The sequence below is a fragment of the Mus pahari genome, chromosome 17 (genome assembly GCF_900095145.1).
Source record: "Mus pahari chromosome 17, PAHARI_EIJ_v1.1, whole genome shotgun sequence".
In the NCBI taxonomy this organism is placed as follows: Eukaryota; Metazoa; Chordata; class Mammalia; order Rodentia; family Muridae; genus Mus; species Mus pahari.
In genome coordinates, this window is record NC_034606.1 from 2,831,097 (window position 1) to 2,856,728 (window position 25,632).

The 25,632-nt window shown below is 40.1% G+C and overlaps 1 protein-coding gene across 4 annotated transcripts in view; it reads left to right on the forward strand.

Annotated features, from left to right (window-relative positions):
* The window catches only part of Vps13b (vacuolar protein sorting 13 homolog B), a 529,582-nt gene that overhangs the window by 442,386 nt on the left and 61,564 nt on the right, over nt 1-25,632 (forward strand). For all 4 annotated transcript variants that reach the window (XM_021217240.2, XM_029548110.1, XM_029548111.1 and 1 more), the window contains exons 43-44: nt 2,972-3,133; nt 24,775-24,930. In XM_021217240.2, the coding sequence (XP_021072899.1) occupies nt 2,972-3,133; nt 24,775-24,930 (318 nt within the window). The remainder of the gene's footprint in view (nt 1-2,971; nt 3,134-24,774; nt 24,931-25,632) is intronic.

Consider the following 25,632-nt stretch of genomic DNA (forward strand, 5'->3'; position numbering starts at 1 on the left):
TGTGTGTGTGTGTGTGTGTGTGTGTGTGTGTATACTACTTTTTTTTTTTTTGCTTTCTGTGTCAATGTTCCTGGTTTGAGCAAAATAACATTTAAAAGGAGGTACACTCACATTTCTTATTTAACAAACGTACAGATAACCATGTAGTTGCTTCTTCAACATGATGTGAACTTAAAATATGAATAAGCCATCTTTTAACTACAAATTCTTACAAGCATTCTAGGACTCAGTGTAGATGATGTCATATAAATGAATATAAGCTTTTAACATAACAGAATCTAAAACATTCCAAGAAATGTTGAAGTTTATTATAGTTATAATAAATTCTATAGATGAAGAAACATTTGAGAAACAGTTCCCTGAAGACCTCAAGTGTTCTTTAGAAAAATATAAGCAACCCCTTGTGTTCCTTAATTTACATTTTTTTCCTAAAACCTTCATTGTTTATTAAACCCTCATCAGTTTTGGGGGATGAGGAGAAGAATATGATTTTTTTCGACCTCTAGCTGGTAACTTAACATCTGTGTTAAGATTGATCCCAATTCATTATGAAAAGTAAATTTTAACCTCAGGATGTGTAACTGAGTGGGAATTGGAGCCATATCCTCTCCTTCATGGTTTTACTCTCTCATGGAAAGGAGAGAGAAAGGCTCACAAGGAGTGTAGTTTATTTTGATTATATTTTGATTATATAATACCAAGTGGAAAAATCTCATCAAAACTAATTACACACTGTGATTCTAGTTGATTAAAGGTTTTAGATAAATACATTAAGTAGGATTGGATAAAGTAGGCACATAGCAATAGCTAGGAGATTCAGAAGGGAAAAAAAAAGATTGCCTGAAGAATTTCATTCCAACTGTGGCTGGCAGTTATCGGAGCATAAAAATTAGATATTTAAGTTCACTTTTAAAATAGTTTTTAGTTTGTACAAAGTCACATGCTTTACCAATGTTATTATTAGAATTAGGCTAGGGTGTGTTTCATTGGCCAAGTGCTTGCCTGCTCCTAACCCTGGGCTCACCTCCCAGCACAGTTAGAAAACAAAGATTTGTTTTTGCTGTCTGTTTGTTTGTTTCCTAAGTGTGTATTGAGTACTCAGGCATCAGGAATTACTAAGAGTATTAGACATTAGAAGGTCCTGTTCCTTCTCCAGGTAATAAAACAAAAAAACAGGTACTCTGAAGGTGATGAATAGTGTCATGTCAGCATCAAATGGGAACTTAGTCAGGCCTGGGGAGGATTTCAGAGAGCTACTTTGAGGCACTGATTTATATGAGAGAATCAGGAGGCCAAATACAAGCAGAGCAATCCAGCAAGAGGTAAGAGGTAAGAGGGATAGGGGTCCCAGCAGAGGGAACTGACTGGGGTAGGAAACAGCTTAATGAAGCCTGAGTAGTGTGGGAAGCAGGGGGGAGTTGCATGTCGTAAAAGTGGAGATTTGAAATGCAGCTAGTGCTCTAGGCACAGTCCAGGTAAAGCTGGTGTCTGAAACCAAACAGCAGTCATGCTTTACATTCATGAGTAACAGCTAGAACTCAGATAAGAGAGCACTAATGGTCATAAGGACTTGGGTTTCAGACGAACTATCTTTGCAGATCAGTTTGTTTGTAAGCAAGGTTCTGCACCATGAGAATTGAGAGGTTAAGCAAGAATGGATAAATGATGGAGGAGGAGGAGGAGGAGGAGGAGGAGATGATGATGATAGTGGTCCTCAAGGGTGTTTTGTAGAAAGTGTTTCTCAGGATCTCCTCATGGCCTGCAACTATAGAATACCCACCTGGTATTCTGTATGGCCAAGGTTGGATTGTTTCCGATTTTTTGCTGATGGAGTTCTAGGTTTGGTCTCTGTACTGGCTGAGTACTGCCAAGTACTACTTCCTAGTCCCCTGCACCGTTCTAATCCCCTGCATCGTCTTGCTTCTGAATTAGGTCACCCTTTACCCCGCCCACCCCCCTCGATAAAGGAAAAAAACTCTAGAGTGAGGCGTTCTTTAGATCCTGAGCCAGAAAACAGAGGTCCACTTGACAGGTATCCACTCTGTTACCTCCTGCACATTGATGAGCTACTTGGAAGCTTAGGTCCTCAAGTTGATCCCTTTCTTAGCTATGCTTTTAGTTTCCCTAAAATCATGTTGACTGGTTTTATGCCACAACCTGGGTGATAAAGACAGTGCAGCCAGTGATTTTGATGTCACAACTAGTAGGGACCCTTTAGGCTGAGAAAGAGGTATCAGCATAGAAACTTCCTGCTAATTAGATGATCCTTGGCTGCTTAATGGGACATATTAGCTACTGAATGAAACAGATACTGGAAACTTCTTCAGCTAACGCCAATCCTCTTAAAAACTGCAACTTGGCCTTTAAATGGGTTCTGGAGTTGATCTGTTCAGCCTCTTAACAATAGAGGGAAAGTTACGGTTTTATTTATATCTCTCCCTGGGCAGATTTACACACACACACACACACACACACACACACACACACACTCCCTCTTAAGGGACCCAGGATTGTAGTAACCTAAATGATCCTTACTTTCTGTAGGGTACAAACTGTGGCTTTGGTAATTGGCCTTGATTGTAGAGTTTAGAGGGCTGGGAACATGGTAATTCTAGCCTCTGGTACTCTGTTCAGAAATGTGCACAGCCCAGCACAGCACTCTTTATAGCATGTTAATTCGTTTTAAGAAATGTTAAACGTTTGTGGGATCTCATTGTTCTTTTCCTCTTCTGTGTGTATGATTTATTTTGTAGGAGTATAAATCAAAACACATTCCTGGAACGTATAATGTCTTTAAGATATTTTTGTTGTGCTTATCCTAAAAGTATAGAATATTCAGTATACCAGAGCTAATGACAGCAGATGCTTTAACATTTGTGTGTTAAAACAATGGCCACTGGGCAGACAGCTGCCAAACATCTTGCAATTAATCTGATACACACATTGGCTTTCATATTCTTTTTTCTTCCAGAACAAATGCCCTGAGGTAGAAGAGTTGGTCTTCAGCCACTTTGTGATCTGTAATGACACACAGGAGACACTGCGGTTTGGCCAGGTGGATACTGATGAAAATATTCTTTTGGCGAGTCTCCACAGTCACCAGTACAGCTGGCGTTCTCATAAATCCCCACAGGTATTTGCGAATCAGTCTTACAAACAGCCATTGTTCCGATTGAGGATTTGTTTATTCTGCAGTTATGTCTGTGTGTGGTTATTACCCTGTGTAGTGGCATTTGATGGAGACCCAGGAATGCTCACAGGCCGTGCTCCCTGGTAAACATGGGTACTGCTGGGGAAAGAGACAGGCCTCTAGAGCTGGGCAAGCATGATGTACTTCTGTGCTTTGCTTTTCCCAGAATGGGGGTGAACAGCCCCTGCTCTGTGTAAGAAGCTAGACTAGTGCTCCGTATGCAGTCAGCACAGCTGCTGAGCAAACTAACCACTATTCACATTTCCTCTGCTCATGCCTTGTAATAACGGCAGAAAGTCACAGTCAGAATCATACAGTGACTACAGTGACAAACTTTGCCCTGAGGAGCACTGAGAAAAAGACACAGCAAAGGATGTCTGTTTTCCAAGTGGTATAATTCCATTCTGTCACTTTAGATGGGGATAATTAGAGAGATGTGCCCTGCAGGGATAGTCTACGGATGAATTAAATGCAAAGATGTGGTCTTAAATGAGAAAAAGAAGTCCTAGGAAGTATTCCCAAGAATAGTGTATTTCTAGAACTCTGGGTAATAAACTATTATCTGCTTGTGATTAAAAGCAAGTCATTCACTTAGAGAGCAAGTTTTCCCATGTGGTCATAGGCCAGCTTCAGAGTATGTTCCACTTCAGACTCCACCTCCTTTCTTTCTTGTCTATACCTTAAGAGCTAGATTCCTGTCTTTTGGTTATTTTAAGATTTTTCACATGAAATCACCCCATTGTCATAAAATTGGAAAATGTAGATACAATGAAATATTCATTTAAATATCTTCATTTTTAATCAAATTAATCTAACAGGACATTAAAACTCTAAGCTTTTGTAATACAAATTCTCTTTTTAAAGATTTTTAATGTATGTGGGAGTGAGTAGGGTAGATATGTGTACAGGTGTTCACAGATGCTAAAGTGTAGGAGCCCTGGAGATAACCTGCCTAACAGAGATGCTGGGAACCAAAGCAATGAACCATCTCTCCAGTACCTTTTAGTACAAATTCTTTTAAAAGCTTCTCACACAATATAATACTGCATTCTTAATTTTACCCTAGATCACATATATTTTCCAATTTTTGTGAAACTTTTCCATGTTAGAGTTTTCATTTGCCCTGTGTGACGTGAAGACATTACATTTGTTTTTTTGTCTCATTGTATTTGTTTCTTTTGTTGTTGGTTTTTTTTATTAGTCATAAAAGTAGAGGCATACACACACACACACACACACACACACACACACAAGGCCTGTGCGCAGGCAAGCCCAACCATAGTAGCACTAGCTGTGTAGCCTTCCATGGTCACTGCATCCCAGCAGTGCACTATCAGTGGCAAGAAATGTGCATCCAAGTAACTACAGTGCCGTGGCTGTACACTCTGGTAGCCGCGCAGCCAGCTACAATGCCATGGCTGTATACTCTAGTAGCCGCGCAGCCAGCTACAGGGCTCAGCCTACAAAGCAAAACAGAAAGACACTTAGCCCCTGCAGAGTCAGCACCAGGATTCCTAGAGCTCATCTGGGAGGGCTGATTCTAAGAGATGGCTCAGGACTGTGGGGACATGCAGTTCCTGGGTAGAGGAAAGGTCAGGGAGAAACAAGAATGGATGGTCACTGTCACCACAGTACCTGTTGTTTTTATTTTTTGGTTTAAAAACAAATACTAGTTTATTTTCACAACATCTCTATATAGTTTATTGCCATACATATTTTAAAGATAAGAGAACTTATCTTTTATTAGTTTATCAGTTTATATATGCAGTTTTATATCCACAGTCCTCTCTTCTTTCCCTGTATTTTTGGCAGCATGATTTGTCTGTTGAACTAGCTAATCTGTGAGGTTTTAAGAGAAGGGCTGAGAAATCTGATACAGTAGACCATGTAAGCCTAAAGCCAAAGTAATAGAGGATTGTTGGTCCAAGTATAAACCCTTGCAAAGTTTTAACTGTGTCACCAAACTGCTGTAATTTTTAACGTATATAAATTGTTTGTATGAAACATTGTCTTTAACTGGGAGTGATGGTGCACCTGTAATCCCAACACTCAGAAAGTTGAGGAAGGAGGATCAAAAAATTCTATCATCCTCTACCACATAGTGAGTTCAAGGCCAAGCTGAGCTAATGTGAAGACCTATCTCAATCCCATCCCTACCCAAAAATAGAAAGCATCGTGTTTAATAAATCAGACTCCTTTAAAAGAAAATGATGTCTTTTTTTGTTTCTATGTATGCTGAAATGTATTTTTAGACTCTCTGAAGCCAAAGGCCTTAATAGGCCCAGAGGGTCCTCATGGAATTCCTAACATCCACAACAGCACACACTACTCTACTCTAATGAGAGCTTACATCTGAGGACCAGAAAAAACAACCACTTAACTTCAGGCTGCACCTGGAACTCGTCACAGATACACAGTGAGCAAAATGTTCCTTTTTCCAGATTCCAAGTCATATCCTGAACTGCCCAGAAGGCTTGGTTTTAGGAACATTTGTGTATGCAACCTTGGGTATTAGTCAGTTCATAGTCTTGGGAAGGATTTCTAAAGTTCATAGAACTTAACTCTACTAAACAATACAGCTTATATTGCAGAGACCAAGGAAGTGGCAGCAACACCTGGAAAGGTTTCAAAAGGTCAGGGTATCTTAGAACCACACAGAGGGTTGCTAACAACATTGAATCCCAGTAGGACAAGAAGTAACACGAACACAACCAATTCCAGAAATCTGAAGCTGAGAAACCTTTTAGAATTGAGAAGTCATAAACTCTTCTTATAGTTTCTAACACATGCTATGAGGTAGAATCACTTAAAATATTGGACATTCCACAACAATTTCTTGCCTACACAAACAAATGAAGAGTGGAACTGTTTCCTAGGGAATGATTGACTGTGTTCAGCTGCACAGAGTCAGATGCCACCACAGAGGACTTGTAAATATCTTGAGTTCAGCTCTCCAGATAGGGTAGGTGACCACAATAACCATCAAGGAGTTGGTCTTCAAAGAAGTATTTCTTTTTTTTTTTTTTAAGATTTATTTATTTATTATATGTAAGTACACTGTAGTTGTCTTCAGACACTCCAGAAGAGGGAGTCAGATCTTGTTACAGATGGTTATGAGCCACCATGTGGTTGCTGGGATTTGAACTCCGGACCTTCGGAAGAGCAGTCGGGTGCTCTTACCCACTGAGCCATCTCACCAGCCCCAAAGAAGTATTTCTTATTATACAGAGTTGAATCTAGATCCTAGAAGTATAAGTTGCTGGCATCCTCCCAGAATTTGAACAAGTATATACAGATCAGAGAGAAGGGAAGCCTTTTTGGATTTAGCCAGATAGAGCAACGCCTCCACAAACTGTAGAACTCATGTCTAAGCTATCATAAACAGCTTCCTTTCTGGTTCTAGTACTTTGGGTTAATCTGCTCCTGAAATAGGAAAACCTCTGCTTTGTATGTAAGAGGTTGTACCTCTTTTTACTTCCAGATGGCACAGCTTATATAAATTATGCACATACTTAGAGGTGTACAATTTCAATTAAGAGTGACTTAGTTTGTTTTAGTATAAAGGTTTATTTTTATTTTGTGTGCAATTTGAATGTTTTGTGCATGTGTGCGCACCATTGTGAGCGCCTAGTGCCTGCAGAAGTCAAAAGAGGATTCTGGATAGACTGCATGTAACTGGAGTGAAGGGTGGTTGTGAGCCATCATGTGGGTGCTGGAAACTGACCCGGGCTTTCTGCAGCAGCAGCCAGTGTTCCTCCCCTGAGCCGTTGCTTCAGCCCTGCCATCACTTCATTTTCGTAATCAAATCAAACAATGTAAAAACAAGTGGGTGGGCTCTAGAGAGTATGTATATCTAAAATAACAAAAATTTCTCTACAGTGAACATAAAGGTAATTTATAACTTCATGGAAATGGCACATCTCTTAAATTGTAAATGGACATAGATAACAATTTATTTTGAAAACCATGAGAGTATCTTGCAACTATCCAGTAAACAGACATAGCGCCAGAAATATAAACCCTACAGTAAAAGCAACTGTCCTTTAAAGGATCAGGTAGTCAATAAGGTAGCTAAAGTATTAGGCTTCTGTAGTCTTACAAGTGGTGTTGCAGCTTCTCGTCATGCAGAGCACAGTAGAATTCATAAAGGAATGAAGAAGCTGCACTCCAGTGACACTGTATTTATAGATGAAGTTCCAATTTCATTCTACTTTCACATGTGTTGAATCGCTCTTTTGCCTTTTTCTTTCCCAACATTATAATTGTAAAGGTTCTCACTGGAGCAGAACTGGTCAGTAGTAAAGAGCATTTGTTACTCTTATAGAAAACTAGGTTTGATTCCCAGCACTCACATGATGGCTCACTACCATCCTTACCTCAAGTTCTAGAGGACCCAATGCCCTCTTTTGAACTTCTTAGGACATGCACGTGGTACACAGGTATACTTGGGAGCAAAACATTCACACATAAAATAAAAGTGAGAAAGTCTAATTTTTAATTTTTTAATAAAATCATTTTTAAAGTCAGTTTTGAAAATGTAAAGATTCACAAGCTATCCAAAAATATCCAGTTTGCCCATAATCCCATGTGCCAATCCTTGCTTCAGGTCTTATAGCTAATAGATTTCAATAGGCTAAAAGTTTGATTTGTAAACTCACTTTTTTTCTCCTCACTTTGACCTTTGTGGTATTCCCATCACTTCAGTGCTTGGCAAAAGAAATCTCAAAAATGTAAGAAATGATAAGAGTAATAGTGTAAGCCATGCAGTAAACATGCTTGTCAAATAACAGTGAAGTATTTTGTTGCTCTCATTCTGTACCCAGTCAGTGGAAGAGCTTTAGAAAGTTCTCTAGTTCCCTTTTGGGATGTAGTACTATTTTAAGGTGAAATTTTTCCATTTTCTTAAGAAAATAGTGTGTTTTGAGGATGAGTGTCTTATAATTCCAGCAAATTGTCCATTTTGTGAACTGGCCGGTAAGTCCTCCTCAGTTGCCACTCTTTCCAAGCCCATCCATGCCATGTGTTTGTTCAGATGGATCCAGAAAAATGGCAGACTCCTTTCTGCCTCAATCACAATTTACAAACCAAAAAGACAGACATAGGCAGGAAAAGATTCTGTGTTAACACTGATGTTTGTCAAGTGTTCTCTGTGTGCACACATGTGTTAGAGCTAGTTTTGTTTTGTGTATGGTGCTAGAACAATTGATCAAGATTTTTTAATAAATTCTTCGAGAATGTCATTTATATATACAATATTCACCCTACCCCCAAATCCTCCTGGGTCCTACACTTACATGTCCCCTTTCCACTTCTGCGCGCGCGCGCGTGTGTGTGTGTGTGTGTGTGTGTGTGTGTGTGTGTGTGACTATCTGACTGTCTGTGTGTCCCTGTTACACAAGTTGCTGATGGAATGTGATCTCCTATCTAGGATTCCTTGGGTAAGAAGCTTCAAGGCATTAAAATTAGCCTCTGTAAACTTGACTCTATGATTTTTTAGTAATCTCATGTTAGAACAGGATGTAAACTAAAGCAGAGATTTATATTAAAATAGTCACCACAGCTTTACAAACACTGAAAAAATGAAAGAGACCAAAAGGAGAGTGAAGAAAAATCTAACAAGTCTCTATGATGATCAATAATTTGCAGGATTTTCAAAATATTTGTTTAGAAAATATGAATAGTTATTGTGTCCTATAACCAAGAAAAGAATTTAAATTCTAGATATAGAATGCCATCCTCATACTACAAGAACAAATGCACAAATGATACTGAGAAAGCTATGACAGCACATTGTTAAACACCAAGGCCTAGCGTCATGTCCTCTGTCATTTTTCTCCACCTTAATTTGTCTCCTATCTTCCTATTCATATTTTAATTGGTAGTGGCTAGTTTCTTTTGATCTATGGTATGTATTAAATATAAATAGTCTCCTAAGGAATGTATTCTCAACTGACAAAGAGTTACTTAAGCCTCTGACGTGAGAGCAGAGGTGGTGGTCCAAATGCATGGACTAAAATGTGTGAGAGAAAGCTACAAAGGCAGGGCAACATGACACAGTAGGGGAACACATCTAATATGGTGCCAGTACAGAGGTCATGTGTGGAACTGCCAAGGGGGAACCTGGGTGAAGCCTGCAAGAGCTCTGATATGCTGTGTGTCTTCAGGCCGTGATAGCATAAAGGTGAGGACATCTATATCCAGCACAGGCCAGGCTAAAGACTGAATACAAGTTGCCATGGAGAGCACAGCACACAAAGCCTGGGAGATAGAAATTCCATATCATGGTCAAGGAAGCTCAATATTATTTCATTGTAATTCAGGATAAAAGGCCGGTCACACTAAAGAGACAGGTCCTTAAAATGGGTTAGTGTACTGGCAGGCTTTAATGTCAACTTGACACAAGGTAGAGTCATCAGAGAGGAAGGAGCCTCAGTTGAGGAAATGCCTCCATGAGATCCAGCAGTAAGGCATTTTCTCAATTAGTGATCAATGGAAGAGGGTCCAGCCATCTCTGGGCTGCAAGTCCTGGGTTCTATAAGAAAGCAGGCTGAGCAAACATTGTGAAGTAAACCAGTAAGCAGCACCCCTCCATGGCCTCTGCATCAGCTCTCACCTCCAAGTTTGAGTGCCTGTCCCGACTTTCTCCAATGATGAGCTATGATCTGGAAGTATAAACAGAGTAAGCCCTTTCCTCCCCAACTTGCTTTTTGGTCATGGTGTTTCCTTGCAGTGATAGAAATCCTAACTAAGACAGTCAGCCAAATGTTGTGATATAAATATTCCTGCAGTAGCCGTCAGTGTTTTAACTACCTGTTAGGAATTTCTGACTATTTGGGGACTGGTTTTCATAATCAATTATGAGTCAATTTCAGCTTAATACTGTTTGGAAGAGTTCTGTCCTAAAGAGCCTGTCACTCTGTGTGGAGAAGATGCCCTATGTCTGGCAGGAAGCTGTGAGCAGCCATGGGGTAATGTAAATAGACGAGTATCACAGTCGCACCCATTTGGTAGAGATGTTTATGGTAGAGTTGAGAATATAGGCAAGAGGAGAACACACACAGGAAATAGTTTGTACACTGCTACATATCCTAACTCTGGGAAAGATGGTAGTGCCTGAGCTCTGGCAAAACTGAGACATATTAACATAAATGCATAAGAAACTGATTGCTCAGTGAATAGCAGCTATGAATTCTCAACAGTGCCAAAAACTGCCTGAGGACTCTGGGCTCTAAACAATGTGGGCAAGTTTGGGAAGGAGTCAAAACCATGACAGTGCAGGGTGGCCTGTCGTATCTCTAGCCGGTACACGAGCACAGCTGAAGAATGAAGAAAGAACCCTGCAAAGGAGAGAAGCCATAACATTTGATCATAATACGTATAAAGTTGACCCAGCTGTTCTCCTGAGCCACACATGGAGTATGCTGGAAGACTGCAAGCACCTTGCATCTTAGACGTGAACTGAACTGTCTCCCACCCAGGCATGAGAGTCTTCCATACTACTCTAAATAAATTAATCCAAAATCAGCACTCTTTAGAATCCACAGCCTCTATAACATAGTGTTTACAGTGTTACATGATATAACTGTAGTAGACCAGAAAGTCACCTCGGAGATCTAAGACAGAAAAAGAAAGGAACTCATTTTGAAGTAAAAGACAGTTCTAAGCCACAGGGATCCAGATGTTGCCTTTATCAGACATAAACTTTAAAGCAGCTGTCATAGTGAAGGATTCTATAGATACAGTTAAGGTTCTGAAGTCACTAGTTTTTAATTAATTAGGGTGGGCCTAATTTCATCAGATAAAAGCCTTGAGAGGCTCAGAATCTCTGTGAAGAGAGACATAAGGGTCTGCCAAAAGTGTGAAAGCAAACTGCTCCACCATGATGCCTATGAGTAGGGCAGTGGAGCATTGAGCTTGCTGTGCTAGCCAGCCAACCTGAAAGTGGCTGCCAGCACCAACCAGTGTGAGGCCAGAGCCCTTGAAATGAGGCTACCACACTGGAACAGGCTCAGAAGTTGATTCTCCAAAAAAGAGTACATCTGACACCTTATCTACAGTCCAGTTACATGAAGACATGACCAACCCCCCACCTCCTGACCTGCACACACAGAAATGGACGCCTACTGACATTGCTGAAGGACATTGCACTTTAGCATCTCAGAATCACTTTTGTTTGACACCAATTTCAATGTGCATGAGGCCCTAACCAAGAATATAATAGGCACACACTCTGTCACCTCTAGACCACTGTTCCTGGCCATGTCATTTAGTGTCATTTTCCATTTGATAAAACTGGTGCTTTCACAACCAGCAAACTCTAGCCTCATTGTATCTAAGGATGGTTCCTTAATCTTTTGCATCCCTCCCAGATTTCAGCACAAGCTGGAGGTAGAAGCTAGGAGGAACTTCAGCATTGTCTGTCTGGAAACCTTAGCTAGATCCTTTGGTTTATTAGGCCTTTGGCTACCTTCCATTTCACAGTAGGTAACAGTGATGATGATGGGCTTCCTGACACTTCTGAGCAAATAGCCCTTCTCCTTTTCCTCAGCCTCAGCCTCTGATGGAATACCAGGTTTCTAGTCATTTTCTCTTTGAAGCTTCTTAGGTATCCACTAATACTTTCTGTGTCTTTATAGATTTTTCTTTTCTGCTCCAGTTCCCCTTCTACATCTTGGGCTTTTGTTACAAAAGCACCAGTTTATAAGTAACAAAATCTCTCATACTTGTCTATGGTATCTATCAAGTTATCACAAAATAAACTTGAGTACCTAGAACAGTAATAATGATGGTGATGATAATAATAATAATAACAATGACAACAAGAGGAAGGAGAAGAAAAGGGATCTGGAGAAATGGCTCAGAGGTCAAGAGCACAGTCTGCTCTTCCAGAGGTCCTGAGTTCAATTCCCAGCAACCACATGGTGGCTCACAACCATCTGTAATGAGATCTAATGCCCTCTTCTGGCCTGTAGGTATACATGCTGATAGAATGCTATATATACAACAAATAAATAAATCTTTTTTTAAGAAAAGAAGAAGGGGGAAGAGGAGGAGGAGAAAGTCAAAGGGTTTTGTTGAGTGAGGAATTTCAGAACTAGGTTAATACCAAGGTCTGAAAAGAGTGTAATTAAGGCATCAGCCAGAGCTGCAGCTAGCCATTGGAAGACTTGACTGGGCTGCAAGGTCGGCTTTCAAAATGTCATTCTCATGTGGCTCATGGTAGGAGGTCTCAGGTGCTCACTTCAAGCATCCTCCCATAAAGTCACGTGTGTGTTCTTGTAGCCACCTGCAGCCACACTAACTGGGTTCCTGAGTGGGAGGCCAAAGCTGTCTAGGAGAGAACAGCGAGAGAAGAAAAGAGACCAAGACAAATTTTCTGATCAAGGCCCAATGTTTACTGAGAGTCTGTGCTTATAAAGGGGGGAGGCCCATCCCCTGCCACACCAGGCTTCTTGATGCTTTGTTGCTAAGTTGTTAGCACTAGTCTGTCAGAGCTGTTAGCATCAGGAAGACAGGTTCAGCCTCACTCAGAACAATAAAGTCATCTAGTTTGGAAGACTCCACCCCAGGTGGTCTCATTCACAGTGGCAGCAAGGTCTGAGCCAGCCTACTCAGGGCTGGGGGAGGCTACATGTTCTCTTGATGTAGCTAGCAGCTGGTTTCCCTAGGTCAATGAATCCAGAACAAAATGAGACAGAAGCCAGTGTTTATGCTTAGAAGTTATTATCATTTCTGTTACATCCCAGGGGTAAAACACAAATCAGTCCTGTCTAATGTGGAAACAATTAAGCAAAGAAACAGATAATAAGAAGCAGGCATCATTGGGCTGTCTTAGAAATGAGCGTGCAGAGGCTTACTGGCTAGCCAGTCTAAACAATCAGTAAGCTCCAGGTACAAGGAGAGACCTTATCTCAAGGTAAAGTGGGGAGCAATGCAAGAAGTCACACAACACTGACCTCCGGCTTCCTAACATACATACATACACACACATATACAAGCACCAATAAAAGGGAGTGTGTCTCGCCTGGTAGAGTTATCACCATTGTAGTAATTACTTAATCTCAATCAGGGGGCTTTTACTTCGCCTTAGATCACAACCTTTATATCTATAAGTCTTTAAACCACTAGAGCTGTGCACAAATCTACCCTCAATGCTACTGTGTCTATTTTCCTGCCAACAACCCCAAGATATGACCTGCCATGTTCCTCCTGAGCCGTTCTTACTCTGGCTGGCCAGCCCTCAGGTCAGTTCTTATAGTCCCTTACCCCATGGTCTGCTCTCATGTCAGTTCTTACAGTTCCTTACCCCATAGTGTCTGCTCTCATGTCAGTTCTTACAGTCCCTTACCCCATGGTGTCTGCTCTCATGTCAGTTCTTACAGTCCCTTACCCCATGGTGTCTGCTTTCATGTCAGTTCTTACAGTCCCTTACCCCATGGTGTCTGCTCTCATGTCAGTTCTTACAGTCCCTTACCCCATGGTGTCTCTGCTCTCATGTCACTTCTTACAGTCCCTTACCCCATGGTGTCTGCCCTCGTGTCCAGTTCTTACAGTCCCTTACCCCATGGTGTCTGCTCTCATGTCCATTTCTTACAGTCCCTTACCCCATGGTGTCTGCCCTCGTGTCCAGTTCTTACAGTCCCTTACCCCATGGTGTCTGCTCTCCCCATTCCTCTTTTTCCTCGAGCTCCTCTCCTCAGATCCCAAGCGCTGAGCAACGAAAGCCCGCCTACCTCGCTTCTGCCCAGCTATCAGCTGTAGCTGTAGGCATCTTTATTCAACCAATAGTTTTAAATTAAAGCACAGGATTACATTGCATCACTTGATGTATGTGAGGATTCTCTCATCTCTGAGGCAACCAGATATTAAGGACCAGTGTTTAGCATTACAACACTAGCAAAAGACCAAACCTCAACATAATCACTATTCTCAGCTGTCATAAGGAGATTGATTGGTACAAAAACCAGGGACTGCTGTCTTGGACATTTAGAACATCATTGATAGCTTCATAGCTAAAAGATCCTTGTTTGGAAAGATAAAGATAGAAATCATATTATGCTAGGCTGGGAAATGAACTGAAAGAACAAAAGTGAGGAAGGTAGTCTGGAGTTTTTATTTGGTTAGCTTCATGTTTTTATTCTTTAAAAAAAATGGATATTAGATACAATACAAAAATCACAAGGCCAGGGAGGATTTTAAATAAATTTAAGCATACTCATATGAAAATAAATTACAGAGAGATTGATGATAGCGAATAGAGAAGGAACTATTGATGACATAAAGACTTAGAAAAGAAGAAATTTCAGATATTAGCCACGGGTTGACCTTAAATGCGAAGAACTCCACAGCCGTTCCTATTGTTGCATTCCACATGTCACGCTGAAAACATTCATCAGGTCATGAGTCTGCCTAGGAGAGATCTAGGGCCACTCCAGCAGAGACTTTGCTGCCCCAACAAGGGTGCACTTAGGAGACCAGAACCAGATTGGAAGGTAGCAGAGGCTGAGGAATTAAAGATGGCCATGCCATCCTAGGCTGGATATTGGCCAGATATCTTGATTCTCTGGCATGAAACCTCTCAAGCAAGCTAGCCCAGAATTCTTCACATGGTAAAATTGTTCTGAGAGAACTAGAGACTGTGTGGTCTCTTGAATCTCAGGCAAGAACTCTTAGAATCATTCTGACACATTGGGGAGAGCATGTTACAAAATTAAGCTGGAAAAGAGCCTACACAGAAGATTTATGGCTAGCAACAACTTAAAGGGGCCTCCTCTGAAGTCAGAGGCAGGTAAATGGGAGTGAAAGGTGGACAGGGAAGGAGGCCATAGTGGGGCTAGTTATGCTTTGTGATGGGTCTTTAGTAGATGCTCACTGAAGAGAGAAAGCTGGGGCTTCCCATGACCTCTCTAATAGTACTCAAGGTCAAAGCTTAGAGTCATAGTTTACAATCCTATACTATAAACCCTACTTTTATGTCATCCTGGCTGGCTTTCTATGTACTATACATATTTTTTTTAAATCTGATATGTACACACACACACACACACACACACACACACACACACACACACACACACATCAGTGCAGTCAGACTCTTGACCAAGAATAGCTCCTGGTCCTCCCCTTCCCTGCTGCTCCAGTCACAAGCGCTACAGACCAGGCACATGCTTCAAGTGGAGCCAGGCCCCAGGCCTAAGTGCATGTACAGCTTCTCACACTCTTATTTAATCTGTATTTAATCTGTAAAAATTCTTATTATTTTTCATAAACTAAAGCTGGACAGAATACTTAGTAAATATTGTATACTTACACTGAATACACATTAATTGTAGCAATGCTGTCTTTCTTTCTAATCATGGAAATCATGTTCCAGAAGTCTACAGTGTCACCCTCGTTGTCATTTAGAGCACAGCTGTCTGCAACCAGCAAGTCCACTTGGGAAGGAAGGGTTTTATGCCTTGCTCTACAGTGACAGTAACTGAGCCCAGAGTGTGTTCCAACACTAAATATCTAGCCAAGATGGAATTCCCTCACTTCCTTAAACTGCACACAGGCGTTAAGTCTGAGCTTCTTTCCCTGTGTGAGTTTCTCCCTAAGCATCACCTGTGTTTCCTCCTTTCCTATCTTTACAGGAGATTGCCATGATAGCTGTGGTAGGGCACTTCCTCCCCTCCCAGGGTGCATGGCTGGAGTTTTCTACAAAAACTGACTGGGCAGGGTGACTGGGGATTATTTAAGCTGTGAGGTTCAGAGAGGAATGGCTGCTGGGACTGCCCCTCCCCTGGCAGTAAATCCTAGATATTGAAATGTAGCTTTGAAGACTACATACTAGAGATTCCCTAAGATTTTTACAAGGCATTGAGTACCTTTCCACAAGCCAGTATTCTGCAGATGTGAGTGTGCTCAGCTCACCGCTGTCTAAACAAAAAGGTTCTTTACAGAGCTAATTGTAAATGTGAATTTTAATGCAGTGTGCTTGGAGAAGGGCTGTACATCTGGGCTATTGAAGCATAATATTTTTCCATTTTTAATGTATGGTAAATGCTGATTAGGAATGTCACAAAGACCTCAGCATACAGACCATGATTGCCTTTAATCATCACCCATTTCCATGAACCTGTGTGACAAACACATTAACCAAGACAGTGGCATTCTGTTACACTCTGGTACTTCTGATCATTTCTGTGTTTTTAATTATTCCCAGGATAGTGAAGAACTTATTATTTAAAGGTTAGAATAATGCCCAAGATATGGACAAACCCAGTGAGTGTCAGGCACTAGGAATGTTGGATGACTTCAGAGTTATGAAATTATTTCATTTCTCATGATAATTCTTGGCTTGCCAAGTTAGTGAATTTTGAAGAATGCTGAGAGCAGATTTTTAGATAAATGTGAACTAACCCATTCTTGTGGAATCAGGGGCTTCCCTACAGGCATCAGTTCATGTTTGGCTTGCCTGGCTCACATTTGGGGATAGAATGAGTTAGGACAAGGTCTTAGCACATTCTCTCTCTGGGAAAGAAAAACCAACTGCACAACTTGGAGAGGCTCTGAGAATCTGCAGTTGCCATGGATACTTTAACCTTTATAAAAATGTTTTCTCCGTATGACAACACCACTTACTTCAATGAAAATAAATAAGAAATTTTTATTTCTTTTCTGTCCATCTGTTGCCTTCCTTTTTCCTCTAATTAAAAGTTAGAGATAACAAGTTAAGTTGCCCAAATCATTATAATGACTAAAAATAAATTAAAATCTCATAAAACCTCAATCTTTTTTTAGGACATAATGTTGGCATGTCTCCTAAATTAAATTTCGCTGATGTCTCTTACATTTGAGAGTAACATAAAGAAAAGAGAGTTTCAATTCTAACTTTAGATAAGTTTCTTCATCATTTATACTTGTATATAGTTACAATAGATATATAAACAAACAGAAGCTGACAGTTCTGATTCACAAGCAAGTCCTTGAACAGATTTCACACACCAATATGTTAAAATAGTGATTATTCCAGAGTGCTTGGTAGAAAAGTGTGATATTGGATATTGTAACTTACCTGTGGGAATTCAAATGACCATTATAAACTTAAGATGAAATGGCACAGTATACTGAACTCTTTTGAGGGTTTTTGGTAAAATATGTGGTCAACATATGTCCTTCATCCAAGCACACTCAAGCACACTCATTGTTTCCACTATTCTGTCTTCCATGCTTCAGTCACTCATGTTTGTTGATGGATGATTTTCAGGGGAAGTGGCATTGAGTGACCTAGGCCTGGCTGCTCTGACTCTTCCTTTCTTTACCAGGTCTTCTTGCTAACCCTTAAGCCTCCACATCCCCAGGGGTCTATGCGCATACCTCTTGACTGCTCAAAAGCAGGATTTGCCTTCTCGTTTGTTTGTTTGTTTGTTTGTTTTGAGAAATCAGTTACAGTTTATTACATGATACCATCACACTCTACAGTTTTTTAATTTTGTTTTATTTTACTTGTAATTCATTTTGTACACTCCATATTCCATTCCCTGCCCCCCCATCCATCCTCTGACTGTTCCACACCCTACGCCTCCTCACCACCCCATTTACACATGGTTGCCCCCTCCCACACCCCACTGACCTCCCTGGGGCCTCCAGTCTCTTGAGGGTTAGGTGCTTCATCTCTGAATGAACATAGACCTGGAAGTTCTCTACTGTATGTGTGTTAGGGCCCTCATATCAGCTGGTGTATGCTGTCTGTTTGGTGGTCCAGTGTTTGAAAGATCTCAGGGGACCAGATTAACCAAGACTGCTGGTCCTGCAAAATCGCCCTTCTCCTCGGGCTTCTTTCAGCCTTCCCCAACTCAACAACAGGGGTCAGCTGCTTCTGTCCATTGGTTGGGTGCAAATAACTGCTTGTTGGGTCTTTCAGAGGGCAGTCATGACAGATCCCTTTTTGTGAGTGCTCCATAGCCTTAGTAATAGTGTCAGGCCCTAGGACTTCCCCTTGAGCTGGATCCCATTTTGGGCCTGTCGTTGGACCTTCTTCTCCCCAGGCTCCTCTCCATTTCCATCCCTGTAATTCTTTAAGACAGGAACAATTATGAGTCAAAGATGTGACTGTGGGATGGCAACCCCACAAATGTCCTGTCTTCCAGCTGGAGGTAGGCTCCATACATTCCCTCTCCCTACTGTCAGACACCTTGTCAAAGGTCCCTCCCTATGAGTCCTGGGAGTCTCTCACCTCCCAGGTCTCTGGTGCATTCTGGGGGGTTCAAGTATGACGCTTCCATTCTAGGATCAATATTCACTGGCTCTATTTGAAGTATGGACAAGACTATTAGAAGAAAGAAAACTAAAGATTTTACAACATAAAATTAATTTTCTAAAGCATGTTAGCAAAAAGTATTAGTTTGAAGCCATTGCTTGTGCTCATCTGACTTGTCTTCGTCTCTGATGTGGCCAGTGTGCTTTGTAGGCGTTGATTTTGTACAGAAAGAATCACTGTACCCTCGCTGTCACATGGCTGCTAGGCTTTTGCTTGCTTTTATTTTTTTCAGAATAACAGTACTATAATTTTTATTGCATTTCAGGCTGTCTTAGTTCATGTTATTTGCTTAAATAAAATATGTGCTCTGGTCAAACTTTTTGCTCTCCCAGGAAAACACCGCTAGAACATAATAGCGAGTTTTTCTTACTGCTTAATAAGATTTTGCACTGTAAATGTCCTCATTTCATATGTGTTTGTCTACATTACTGTCAATATTTTCAGACAAGTGTCTCGTTTTTCTCTGTAACCCCATAGGTGGTACAGTTAATTGGCTTATGGTAAGTATTTAATAGCTATAGATCTCTTAAAATATTAAATAACTTTTAAACAAAAGCTTCACACAGTCATATTAAACTGCTCTAAGTAACATAGGAATGTGTAAGACACCAAATTTAGCAAGCTAGACCCTACGAGAGCTGCTGTCCGGGCTGAAGGTGAACTGAAGATCATGTGGCCATCCTAGAGTGCAGGTGGGAAGGCTTTGACTCAGTCTGACTCTTCCTTACTAAGATCTGAGTACACATAATACAGACTATTATGATAAAGTACATGAAAGCACACAAAACACACATGAAAAAAGGAAGCCTAGAGCATGACCCAAAGATGATTATTGTTAACCACTCTAGCACATGTCTAATCTTTTCTCCCTTGGCAAAGAGGGAAGGAGACAAGAGTCTTGTTAGTTCCTTTTAATCTGCTGTTGTACACTTACTGCTCTTACACAGGACCTGTGTTTAGTTTCTAGTACCCTAGAACTACTATACTAATAGGTTTAGTTCCTAGAACCACATCAGGTGGTTCACAAGTACCTATAACTTCAGTTCCAGAGAATCTGACACCTCTTCTGGCCTCCATGCATGTGATATACATACATATAAAACACAAAATAAATAGTTAAATTTTAAAAATAATAGAGGCTCTGAATTAGCACATGGAAAGATCTTATACTTTCTCCTCCACAATTGTGGTCCTGAAGAAATCACTTGGGCTTTTATATTCCATGTCATTACAGTTTCATGAGACAGTTTCTGTGAAAGTTGAGCAAGGAAGGGGTTATCTGACTTATAAATTTGTTTTAAGGAACAAATAGGGTAAGAGATAAACAGCATTTTATATATGTGTGTGTGTTATAATATACATATGTATAATATTTATAACAAATTTCTAATAGACATAGGTATTAGTAACTTTAGTATATTTTATTTTGAGTGACTTTCTAGTACTGATATGTTTATATTATAAACGGCTGGAACAGAAGTACATCTCGGTAAATCATTGGGCACATTTATATAATATCTCTTGCCTGTATTTTTATATGACATTGATTCTTACATAAATTCTTCTGTAGAGCTGGCAAGTCAGTAAGTATCTGAACCTGAGATTTTCATACAAGGAATACCCTCTAGCTAAAATTTCCATCCCAACCAACACTTTGTGAGATGTCAGATTTCTCCCTTTTATAAGTTGGTTTATACTAATTGCACAACACTTGTAACCTTTGTTGAATTCAGACAATCCTAAGGGAAAACTTACAGGTACTGCACACTGAAAAATGAAGTACTCAGCAGCCCATTGAAGTGTGGCAGTGGTCACCCTCAGCGGCCCATGCGCCATAGCGGTGGTCACTCTTAGTTGCTTTAGAAAGGGTTTCATAAGTTAGCCCTCTTCCTCTTTTCTTGTTCCTACACAAAAAGAGTCCAAGTTCTGCAATAAAAAAAAAAATTCAATTTTATTTCTACCTAATCATTCTTTTTTATGAGAAATTACATTCTGCAAATGTGAAAGGCTCTATAGGGTCCAGAAAATGTCAGTGTTTAGTCTTGGTGCTATCAAGCCATTATATAGAATTATTTCTGCATGACTTTTATCATAATGTTAACTAACAAACATCCTTAAATTGAGTTTCTGTGAAAACTCACAATGCATGACATATTTCCTCTCATTGTTCTGCTAATTTCCCAACATTACACATACACTTAAACCAGACACTGCAAATGAGTACATGAACTTTATTTTCCAGATAATATTTTTGTATAAGTCAAATTTTCTTAAAATCTTAGTTTTCATTTGCACTGCTTACCTGTCTTATCACTCTTTGTTTACTTGACCCTTTTTCATATTTTTAATAAATTTTCATACAATATATCTTGATCATAGTTTTTCCTCCACAGATTTTACCCTATTTGATGTTTTACTGTCAGTATCTCAGTGTCTGATTAGACACTGAGTACATTGATTTGTAGCTTAAAATCATTATCCATGTAAGATATAGCTTCTATCTTGAAAGAATATTCAAAAGAGAAAATATTTTAATATTGTGACTTAGTTTAATTCTTATTTTATGTATAAATGTCCCTACTAAAATTTGTGAGTATTTGATTTTGGTTAGTCTCATTAACCTTGATTTGTTTATTCAATAAATGAATTAAATGCTCACTGTAGAGTAAAATGTTATATTAATGAGTTTAAATTGGGAAAAATCTTTGTAGTTGTTTGAATTTTTAGTTTCTCGTCAGAACTTTGTGCCCAACTGTAGGGTAAATTATAAACACAGAAGCAACCCTCACTTACTTACTTTTAAGGTTGTTTGTCACCGAGTAACAAATGTGTCCATTCACAGAGAAGTCTCTGGCACCTTTAGTGTGTGGGTTTAATGTAATGGACAGCATCCTCTCACTCAGCCTTTATCCTTTCCTAGCGGACTCTCCTCTCCTGGATTGCATCTTAGTTTTCTTTCTTCCTGAATATATCAATTCAGGAATTCAACATATCAATTTAGGCATGTCTGTGGGTGGTCCTCCAGGCTGTACTCCCTGACCACTAATTCAGTTTTATTTTGTACAGAAAAAAAAAAAATGACTTGAAAGCAGTATACACTCACATCTTAAGTCTTCAGTAGTAAAATTACACATTTAGCTTGGCTGGCAGCACAGCCCCAGGGGCTGCTGAATCAAGAACACATAGTCCCTCAGGATCCCCTAACAGTTATGACCACTATCCTTGCTTTCCAGCTGCCTTTAAGTGGTCATTTAAAAGTTCCAAGAGTGACTCCTGGTTAAATTTTCTACACAGTAGAAAAATATTAAGCACTACCTAAATAGTCCAGAAAAGAATTAAAAGTCTACACAGAGACAACCTGTCTCAAAAGAAAAAAAAAAAATTAAAAAGAATGAAAAGTCTGGATTGATGGGAAGGTGTAGAGGAAGTAAGTCAGTAAGGTAAACTCTTCAAAGAAAGGAATTAAAAGATCCCCTCCCCTCCCCCGCCCCCAGAGGTGCTAAAGAAACCAGAAAGCCTTGGGCTCCAGGCAGAAGGGAGGAGGCCCCTGCCCTCCTCCCCCTGCTTTGCATCTCATCCTGCAGCCTTTGTGCCTCCTACACCACTTCCTCTTCTGTTAACACTACATGCAGTGTGTTAGGGGTCTGTGGCCAGCTCTAATTCCTGACTAGATCCCAAACTCCGCTTCATAACTGCATGCTAGCTCTCACCTAGGCTGCCTGTCTAACTTCCGCCTTCCTTTTCTCCAGCCAGCTGACATTATTAACTGTGTAAGGCTATTGATTTTCAAATCTCAAGTCCCTTTGGTGTGAAATGAACTGTGATCTTTGCCAATAGAAGTTTTATCCAAACTGAGCCCCAGCTGTTCCTGAGGCTCTCCTAATCATGGGAGCCTGGAGCAGGTCCTCCCTTGTCTGGCCTGCCAGAGCACCCTGCTCTTCCCCACTGCCGCTGTGGTTCATCTGCTCTTGAGCATCTCCCTAGAAGCTAGCTCACTCCTGTGGCTTCATCTCTTCCACAGGGCCACAGTGCTGCCTTCCTTATGAGGCCCATGTAATACAGATGAGCTGGGTGGATGGCAGAAAGTATCTTATTGAAATTAGGAAGTCTAACATAAATTTCATGATTTTTGTGCCAGATTTTGTGTCAATTCTTTATATTCATGTCTAAAAATTAAAATCCAGATAAGAATATTATTTCTCAAGGGGAAACTTTAGCCACTGTATATAAGAAGAAGATGCTTCCCACCATAGTCTGTGGGACTGTGATCATTGCTATCTATGGCCAACTAGTGCCAAAGGTTCCCAGGCAGAGTGACTACACAGGTAGGACTGATGCGCTTCTGGGCCTTCTGAGATCCTTCTCATAGACAATTTCCTAGGAAATTATATGCATGGAATTCCCAGTGATAGATGTTTCTTAATGATGGAACACTGCAAGTCCTTAGTTGATGCATATGGGAAGAAGGACTAAGTTTTCTTCCCATTTGATTTTTCTGTGTGAACTGAATCCAAATGAATCTGAATTTTAATAATTCAAAGAAACTATTCTTGCCAACATTTTGAAAACAATTAACTGCCAAGGAAAACCTAATAGCATATTCCTTCATCGTACCAAATCAATAAAAGTTGTATGCAGGAAGCATTAGCTTTAATTAAGCTGATCTCATATGCAAATGTGAATATCCTCAATTAAAGTCACATTGTACATATTAAAAAAACTGTCTCTCCTGTCCATGGCGCATGCAGGAAATCTAGCTGCACTCACCTTAGGTAACTTTTCTCCTTGAGTTTTGTATTGTTTTGTTTTGGTTTTTGTTTGTTTGTTTTGTTTTATTTTTGTTGTTGGTTTTGGTTTTTGTTTGTTTGTTTGTTTTTGCTTTTTGTCATTCCCAGCTACTAGTACCTCCAAAGAAAACAACTTTATTTCCTTTAGCTTTGTGTGAAAAAGCTATTGCTTTTCTCTCTCTTGGAGCTAATATTTACACATCAAAGATACTCTGGTACTTTTACATTGTAGAGCATATGTAGGTGAGACCCTGTTTTTACTGAGGGTGCTTGCTGCCCTGTATTTTTGTCAATGGTCTTCTTTTTTAGAAGTCCTCTTGGCCAGTGGCCTTGTTATTTCCGAGGCTCATCAGCCATGGTGTGAAGGAGGAACTGAGAAAAGTCCTCAGTGGCAGTGCTACTGTAGCCATCCACAGAACAAGCCTGTGAAGACTAGAGACCTTGGGGAATTTGCAAACTGAAGCCTGTTGTCTGGGCTCTTCCAAAGGCTGAAACAGAAAGAAAACAAATGTGCCTCCATGAAAACTTTCATTTTGAGGATAATACCATGTCTGCCTTTAGTGCATCTTCATAGATGTGTGACTCTGTAGATGTTTTCAATGTCCCTCAGTCTGTAGCTGGGAGTGCTTCTTCACCTTCGGTTAGGTCTACTAAAGGATTTCCATTCTGGCATTCTGGATCATATAAACACGTAAGAGTATCAGTTTTCAAATACTTCCTAAGCATATCAAATATTGCTTATATACTTTATAAAGAAGTATTAATTCCCATGTATTTAATATGCCTGTATTAAACTGATTTTATAGGCTAAGTTGGTGATTACTAGCTCAAATAGTAAATACTTGAATGACCCACGAAAGAAACTCAGTTGTTGCCAAGAGTCTCAATGCTATATAAGCAAATGAGTCTATGCACCCAGAGATTCGGTTGGTAAAAATTGCAGTAAGCATATAATGGAGAAGATACAAGGGCCAAAAGCACTTACCTCATGTCAAAATGCTGAAGAATTTCTGATTTAAAAGGATAATCTCATAAAAGATATATTAAATGAATTTCATCTTCTGTTTTATGCTTTATCAAAAAGAAAAAAAAAATCAAGGACTGGTAATTTAGAGTTAAAAATAGTGCTACAAGCAGAAGTTAGCTGTATGTGCTATCGGGCCAAGACCAGTGTTCTTTGATCTCACATTTAAACCTCTTGTCCTCCAAATGAATGAAATGGCTTTTTTCCTCCTCAAATGTCCGAAAGACCTTTTGCCATTTGATAGAACCATTCTTTCAAACTGTGATCTGGAAACAGCGTTGGTTCTGTGGCACATTTGCTATTCTTAGCCTGGTGAACTAAGCTGCAAGTCGATGAATAATGCAGGTTAGAAAGAAAACACATGCTAGAGATTACAAATAGAGAGAGGTCTTCCAGCAACAAGACTTTCATTTTAGGACTAGATTTTTGTTGGCATGTTTGGCATTATGACGATTATTGTTTTTCTTTCCAGCTGTTACACATCTGTATTGAAGGCTGGGGTAACTGGCGTTGGTCAGAGCCCTTCATTGTGGACCATGTCGGTACATTTATTAGAACAATTCAGTACAAGGGTCGAACTGCTTCACTCATCATCAAAGTTAGACCACTCAGCGGAGTGCAAAAACAGGTGAGTGTCCTTGTGTTCGTGACCTGAATTTTTCTATAATGGGCATGACTCTTAAATGTGAGTGAGTAATCTGGGACATGTACCAGTGGTTATGTATATCTGCCCTCTGACACCATGCACATGAGCACTTAGTCCTGATAATGCTGATGACCCTTTGTCCCTCATCCTTTACAAGAGTTGCTAACGAGCAGTAAAGTTTACTGAGTTTAGTTCCACCTTTTCTCCCTGTCACCACCTGCCTCTGGTAGAGGTGCTAATGAGCTGTGAAACAGCCAAAGGCCTTTCCTGAGAAGGAAGGAAGCAAAGACTCTTGGATAATCCACCAGTGGATAACCAAGAGTTGCTTCTCATGCACGGACACACAAGAATAATGTGTATGAAAGTGTGGGGATAGTCTCCTGTGACAGACTGAGCCTGTACTCCACCAAGCTTTGCTTTTCCTAAGAGTTAATATTAACTGCAGTAAAAATTCACTGCAGTCTAACTCTTGGCATATAAAACCTTAGCTCTCAGCACATATTTTTACGTATTTTATAAAACTTCCTTTTGGCTGTTTTTGAAGTTCTAAGACTGCAAAGGGAAAAAGTATCTGACACTTTTTTTCTATGTTCTTAAGATGTGAAAATGTGGTTGCTAAAAGATTTTTTTCAAGTGTGCAGCATATGACAAAAGTAGAAAGGAAAAAAAGGAAGTATTAAAATC